Source organism: Lepisma saccharinum, chromosome 5 (genome assembly GCF_977018435.1).
Source record: "Lepisma saccharinum chromosome 5, izLepSacc3.1, whole genome shotgun sequence".
In the NCBI taxonomy this organism is placed as follows: domain Eukaryota; kingdom Metazoa; phylum Arthropoda; class Insecta; order Zygentoma; family Lepismatidae; genus Lepisma; species Lepisma saccharinum.
Genome location: NC_139233.1, coordinates 54,415,876 through 54,423,445, shown reverse-complemented (window position 1 = coordinate 54,423,445; position 7,570 = coordinate 54,415,876). Strand labels below are relative to the sequence as shown.

The 7,570-nt window shown below is 38.6% G+C and overlaps 1 protein-coding gene across 1 annotated transcript; it reads left to right on the top strand.

Annotated features, from left to right (window-relative positions):
• The first annotated feature begins 447 nt into the window (after positions 1 to 447).
• Positions 448 to 777, top strand: LOC145988034 (protein GVQW3-like). Its single transcript, XM_083122872.1, has one exon. It carries the CDS (start codon positions 448 to 450, stop codon positions 775 to 777), a length of 330 nt encoding a protein of 109 aa, XP_082978998.1.
• Positions 778 to 7,570: the final 6,793 nt, after the last annotated feature.

The following is a 7,570-nucleotide window of genomic DNA, read 5'->3' as shown; positions in this document are numbered from 1 at the left end:
AAAGAAGAAGAGGGAGGAGAAGTGAAGATGAGAAGAGGAAGACAAAGAAGAATAACATCAAGTACATTCCAACTCCTTTCTCTCTACACTACTGTTAGCTTCAAAATATCTATCCAATAACAAGTATATTAAACCAGGCTGAAAGAAACCTTCTTCACAATAGAATTCATGACCTAGGAATCTAAGATATACCAAAACTATGCACAACAAAGGCACTCTAAGATACCTAAGTACCTATACAAATAGCCACACAAATATTTTATACGAGGGGCGTTCAGTATGCTCTAATACTCGCCCCCTTCCCCCTCATGTAGAATTATAATTTTAACATGTATAGAAAGTAGACATCTTGTGATGATGACTTTATGCCGAAATGTAAGATGTTTTACCATGTATTTTTTTCTAGGCAGGTGTTGGCAGTAGAGCATCTGTATGAACGTGGTGAAAATGAAAAATAGTGAGGTTCGTGCTGTCATCAAGTACTTGAAATTGAAAAACCTACAGCCAAAGGAAATTCACGAGGATTTGGTGCAAACATTAGAGCAATCTGCTCCATCATATCCCACCGTTGCGAGATGGTGCCGAGAGTTCAGCTGTGGCAGACAGTCATGCGAAGATGCCCATGCAGGTGGGCCACCAGTAACAGTGACCACCGAGGAAAACATTGAGAAGATCCTTGACATGGTTATGGCAGACAAACGAGTCACCATCAGGTATATAGCAGAGAGTACAGGGTTGTCAACCGGCACAGTTCATAGCATCTTAATTTTTGCGTGAATTCAATATGGCGGTCAACAATATGCCGGACCTGCGCTTGACACACACAGCTAGGGATCTCCCTGTGCCTAACCCACGTATTTCTTTCATGACCAGGATAACTCCTTCACATTTTGTAGGGGATGTTACGGGACTTTTGACTCGTCATAGTTCATGTAATGGGCCTTTTAACAGTCACATAGTTTCACATATTATTTTGTATCTTCTGATTCCATTGCAGTCTCAAAATGATTTTTGATATGTTTTAGAGTATGGCATGAGGAACCAAATATTTTTTTTCACGATTTTTGGTGATGAGGTGTTTTAAGATATTCCAGGTCAAGGTCACGTGACAAAATTATATTTTTATCCAAAGGTAAACTTGTTATATATCACTGCAAGGCTTGTTCAATTCTCTGTACAATAAGCTTTATTTGAGCTTCCTAGGCGAAATACGGGCGGAGTTACAGTACATTAGTATAGCTAAGTGGGCTGAAAACGGACAATTTATGCGAACTTTGACCTTGAATAATTTCACAATTACAAGACAAACGAAACTAAAAAAATTCATAGTTACTAAGTTCCATGCATAGTTTCAACTCTCCAAATTTTATGAAAATCGGAGACGGTCAGGTTGGAAATTGCACATATTTGGTGTTGATTTGCCATGGAATGACTCAAAAGCAGGTTATACCCTCTCTCATCTCTTTCTCATCCGCTCCGTGTGTCTGCTTTCTACCTCTGACCCTCTCCTTCTGACTATTTCTCTATTCCCCCTCTTCTCTGTCTCTCTATTCTTTCACAAACCACTATATATCTCTTTCTCTCTATAATCCCCCCGTTCTTTATCTCCCAGCGCCTCTTCTTTCCTTCTCTCTAATAGTCCTTACTTCAGATCCAAAAATCTTCCCCTAACAAGCATTTAGTGACTACTGTCTTGAGGCAACGTGAACGGGTATACCGTTATATTACACATTATCTTATCAATTCTATAGATATTTACAGCATCTTGATTACGATTAAATAATGTCTTGCTGGCCATCAGGTGTTTCATATAGTTGAGATGGTAATATGACAAAGTGATATTGAGCATCCCGAATACAGAAATTAATGTATAAAAGCGAGAACCCGTTTGGGAAATATCGGATATTGTCCACGTCACACTCATACGTTGACAGACTTATTGTATTATTGGAGCAATTATATTGATTAAATAATCCTTAATTAGAAATACCATTAACTTTATTAATATACTTTTTGTAAATCCGAACATTTGTGAAATATCTGTCTCTTTTTTGCACAGATAAATTTGAAAAAAAAAGTTTTGTCCACGAACAGCATAGAGGAATTATGTTTGCTAGTATTATAGGTTGCCTTTGACATAAATTTAATCTCGATCCAGGAGAACAAAAGGTGGTAGTTATCGAGGCGTGCCTGGGAGTGATGCCAGTGGCGATTTTCCTTTGATGATTTCTCTTTTACCGCAGGTGTTATTAGAATATACAAATGCCTGTTTTCCAAAGGTCATTCACAGATGGCACAACAGTCAAAATGTTTTAATATTATACCAAGTGAATGGAGAGATGCAAGTACCCTACTCATGTTCATGTCATGTTCTTAAAGAGAACATAGAAAAGAGGGAGAAGGTAGTATTATAAAATGAATAACAGTAACATTGTCTATTTTAGACAACAACCGTGCACCTTGTCAAGAAATTATTATTTCCTTCCTATCATCTTCCTTTAACATCATTTTTTGTGCCAGGAAAAGAATTCGAAGATCTAGTTGAATTCTATGCATATTCCAAACATGATATACAATTTAGCTTTACTGGAAATTGAACCTTGTTATAGTCTTGTTTCATTGAAATGTTCTGAAATGTAGTAGGCCTATATCTAGTTTTAAGTTTCACAACTAATGTTAGAATTTACGGTTAGAAAACAATAATGTGCATGTTTTAAGGCGATGTCTCATAAAACTCTAACAATCTACATATTACACATTTTTCATAAATCATAATCTATTATGTTCTAGTTATGTATTGCATGAATAACTGTGACCTGTTTTCACATAAAATGCATACAGTGCTTAGAAGTCCAATTTATCCTTGTTAGTTACTTAGGTTGCTTACTCCTTGATGAAATAAAGTTCATGATCATTAACCACTCAAGTTGTACGTGTGCAAGTCAACAATGGTGTATTTATGGTTTTACTTCGGAGAAGGCTAAGAATTTATTTTAGCTGTGTTAATTTTTGTTTTCAGTCCGTGCACTCCTCAATATTTGTGAATGGTGTTATTTTAAAAATAAGATTAAAATGAAGACTTTGTTGTCCTGCCCTCTAGTTCTTGTTGTAGCCTTATCTCCACATCTTGCAATTCTTCATTTCTTCTTTTCACGCAGCTGTCGAGCTACGTAGGTAAGGAAATCTTGATTTGTTGCTCATCTATTGATATATTTCGCCTTAGGATTAGGTAAAATAACAATAGACCTGATTTGTATCAGTCAACTAGTAAAAACTAGTGGTCGTATTATTGCATAAATGTCCATTTTTTAAGCTTCATGAAGTTCATATACTTGAATCATATAAATCTATTTCTGTGTATCAGGATTACCTTAGCAATGTGAGAGCAGCTACATAAATTCTACTTGACGCACATAATCACATTTTACATGATCATAAGAAATAAGATGACTTTCGCGCTTGCAACCAGTATTTGTGAGGATATTAAACATCGACAAGATTTTCTCGACAAAGTTTCAAATCACTGGTGCCTTACAGACCGGGATTGATCTTTCATTTTGAATCAAGTGTTTGCGAATATTCTGAAAAAGAAAGCAATTTTTACTCAAGTCGCAGTTCCCTCCTCCTACAAGTATCTCCACCTTTCCCAGGATCTCAAATCAAACCTTCCATGAAAAAATACGTAGAGTACGGTAAGGGTCTCAAATGCGGATAGCAACGACATGCATCACTTCATATACGTTCAAGTAAAAAAAATGTATACTCTGACCCCGGAATCCGTGGAGCAAGGTCGCGCATGGCGGCAGAGAAGGGGGGAAATCGAGTGGGCAGAGCGAAGCAGTGCACGCTGCTGCGAAGGCTGGTAACTACAGTCGCGTTCTCCCCCTTCACGCAATCACATTCCTTCTCACTTGTTCATTGGTAGAGCGAGCTGTCTCGTGTCAGTACTTACGCAGAGACTTGTTTTCGTTCGCTTCCTCCAGAGATTCCTGGGATAGAGTGTAAGAGTACAAAAAAAATTGTTGCAAAATATTTTTCAACTTTGCACCATGGCAGTGTGGTTAGCACAGCGCGCTACGACGCCAGGGGTTCAGGGTTGGAATCCATGCCTGTGCATGAGTGTTCTTCGTGAGTGCTCCCTCATCAATGTCACCAAGTCATTACTCATCCTCATTGTCGCGATTAGTCAAAGAAGCAGAAAGTGACGCTAAATAATAAAAATTACGGGTAATCATACACACACACAAATGTGATTTTTTTCAAGTACGGTAATATCTCTTGTACTTTGCCTGCTGTAATGATAGACTCTAAAAAATATATTCTTGTAAAAGAACCATAAATCTTATACTGTGTATTTCTCTCCAAAATAACACAAATAAACTTGCGGACAATTGTCATATATTCTTTTGCGTTAAGTTGTTATATATTATACTTTCAACTCTAGTTAATTAAAAAAAATAGTTTTATTAGTGTGATACTGAGACGTCAACAAGAATACTGAATTTAAGTTTCGTTTCCTGGGTATGGTAGTCACCAAATTCTGTTCCTACGTCCTTTCTTAGACAAAGGTGCAATGGGGTTAATATCTGAAGATTTACTTTGTTCCTTAAAATACGCGGATATTTTTCCTGACGATTGGAGGTCTCCATACGCCGACGGAAAGTCTCCGAGAGGCTGGTGAATCGAACCCGCTACAAGGGAGTTAATTAGCGAGAGGCCCTTGTTAGAGGTTCGTCTGAAGACGAGCACTTGTACCGAATGGTTATCGACCCGCCTCGAAGCCAGTTAGTGTGTTGGGCCAACAAGAAGGTAATTGGGATCTTTTCGTATTGTGTTTGTCCGGCTTACCGCTGTGCTCGCACAATTGAAGAAAAGACTTCTTAGAAAATGTCGTGAAGACACATTTCTCTCTCCCCCCCCCCCTCTGGTGTGTGGGTGTGCTCATGCGTGTGGTAACATGGGTTACCCTGGCCTTTAAATCATTCATAGAAGTTTAATACGCTTGCTTTTTTACATGATTCTACAATGGACCGTTTTAGTGTGACGCCATGAGTCCAAACAAAGCTACCATGTGTTTTTCTCCTATCTCAAGTTATTGAATTTCCCATCGGAAGGGGTAGCTTTAATTATTGTGAAAGCAGTTGTGAAACAAAATTGTGATGCGTGTCGTACATCAATGTAAGGATGAGATTTCGAAAAATACCTCATATATAACACATTCCTTACAGATTAGAATGTATAGAATAAATGGAGTAGGAAATCGAGTAAAGCGAATGGTCCTAACGACATCCGATTCGGAATCGCAGCCAATCGGCGACACCGCTTCAGTCACGTGAGGCTGCTGGTTTCCCATGATCCATAGCGGCAGCGTGACCGACTTGAGATCGGGTGAGGTTCGGGCCTGCTTCGGCTGTGCTCGGAAATGAAATGTCTACATTTTGTATAAAAAATGCATGATCTTCTTACTCCAGTTATTCTCTACCTTATTCTCTGTAAGGTAGGAGTTATATATAGACGTATTCTCAAAAATCTCATCTTTACATTGATGTACGATACACATCACAATTTTGTTTCATAACTACTGTCACGATAATTAAAGCTACTCCTTCCGATGGAAAATTCAATGGATTTGAATAAGTGAACAAAACGTTTCCACTTTGTTTAGACTCAACAGGTGATCCGTCGTCTGCTGTGACGTCACCACTAATATGGTCCATAAAGTTTGTCTATTTTTGTGGGAGTAGGAGAAGGTTAATTATCCATTTGCCTTCACTTATCTTATCCAACAGGTTAACAGGTAGGTGCCGGGGCTTGCCCCGAGTTGATATTTTCTTGGAGATGAGTCCTGTTCGAAAAGGTTTGTTATCCACGTGTTTTGGGAGGCCCATCTCCAATTCAATATGTTAGAAAAGAAAACATTTTCCATTTTCGCAACTCCCGTCACGTGGAATAGACGAGACAGGTTATGAAATACTCGTCGAAGATAGTTTTGAGTTGGTGTATCATTTGGGCGAAAGTAGACTGATATAAGTCAATGAATTCATGTTGTTACATTGTAAATTTATAGACACCCTATGCTACCACTTAGATTTCACAATAATACGCAATATGTTGGCTTTAGTAATGATATATTCTCTTCGTTGAAATATTATAAGATTACTTGTCAGTTCTTCTGGTTTCGTTATACATTTCAAGGTTCGAAAAGCAGTTAGGAATATTTAGAAATTTAAGTGTATTATTGGTCATTTTAGTGCATATTTTAACATTTATGCTGCACATGTCGAAGTCATAAGCGGGAGGGGAACTCACGCATCCGATAAATCTCTAAATACACAAATGTGGATTCATGCTTAGTTTGCGGGCCTCCCCGATGGCGCAGTGGTAGCGTCCTCGCCTTGTAATCAAGGTGTCCCGGGTTCGATACCAGGTTGATGCACATGCACAGTGGTTCGGATTCCACTTTAAACTGCAGGTCGAGTCCCGATTAGCCTATTTGTGCATAAAGTGGACTTATAACGAAAACTCAAAACTTGAATCCTTCGTTAATAACAATCGCCATCGGTGGTGGAAACAGCTGGTCAATATTTCAAAGAGCAATGACAACAATAATTCTTCATTATACTAGAACTAGTCTCTACCTCACGTGTAATTAGGGGTATAATTTCATTTACATCCTCTGCATGTATTTGTTCATATAATGCAATATACCAATTTGCCTGGTACGTATTGCTGTCTCGTGTGTTCAAATTTACATTCAGGGCAATGCTTTTAGTGAATTTAAGGTAAAGGTAAAGCTACTCGTCGCACACTACAACATACCGCGATGGGTGGCTCTCTGTTATTATGTGTAGATGATGTGATTACCATAACGCTCTGATCGCTTATAAGTCCATGAATTTTCATCGTTGCAGCTCTATAGTAACTAAGATAGGTTAGTTACATAATATGGATTTCTAAAATCAAAAAGACAGATGGGGCTAATAACTTATATCGTAACCAGCTACCATTTGGTACGTCTGTGGGTAGACAGATGGGTCGGTCAAGATAACTAATCTCGCATTGGGATACTATTTTACCGGAATATTAGACCATTAAATCGTTAAGTTTAGAGCGCTGACAGTTTCCGACATAAAGACATTTGACACATAAGAGTTCTAAGACAAACAAGTGATAACAAATCATATCTCAACAGGAAAAACAGTTGACCCGTGATCTGCTGTAGACGGCATAATACGTCGCAGAGGACTCTCAAGCTCTCAACCACAGTAACTGCGCTAAATACCTCGGATTTTATTTCTACCACCGTCTGCATTTCAATACTCAGATCACTAACGCGATGCATAGGGCATCTGAACGTGTGGCTGGAATATATTCGCTTGTCAAATTCCCGAGACTCGCAGACCAAATTGCACGTGCACACCGCTATGGCTTGATCCATCCTATTACATGCGAGTTCTTTTTGATGCACTGTGCCTCACTGTAATTAACGAACAACTTACAGATTGTCCAGAACCGGGCTTTAAGAACCAAAAGTGATCACGAACACACGGTTTGCATGAATTACACGAAG

Coding starts and splice junctions, on each gene's coding strand:
- LOC145988034 (XM_083122872.1), top strand. CDS start 448: ATGAAAAATAGTGAGGTTCGTGCTGTCATCAAGTACTTGAAATTGAAA.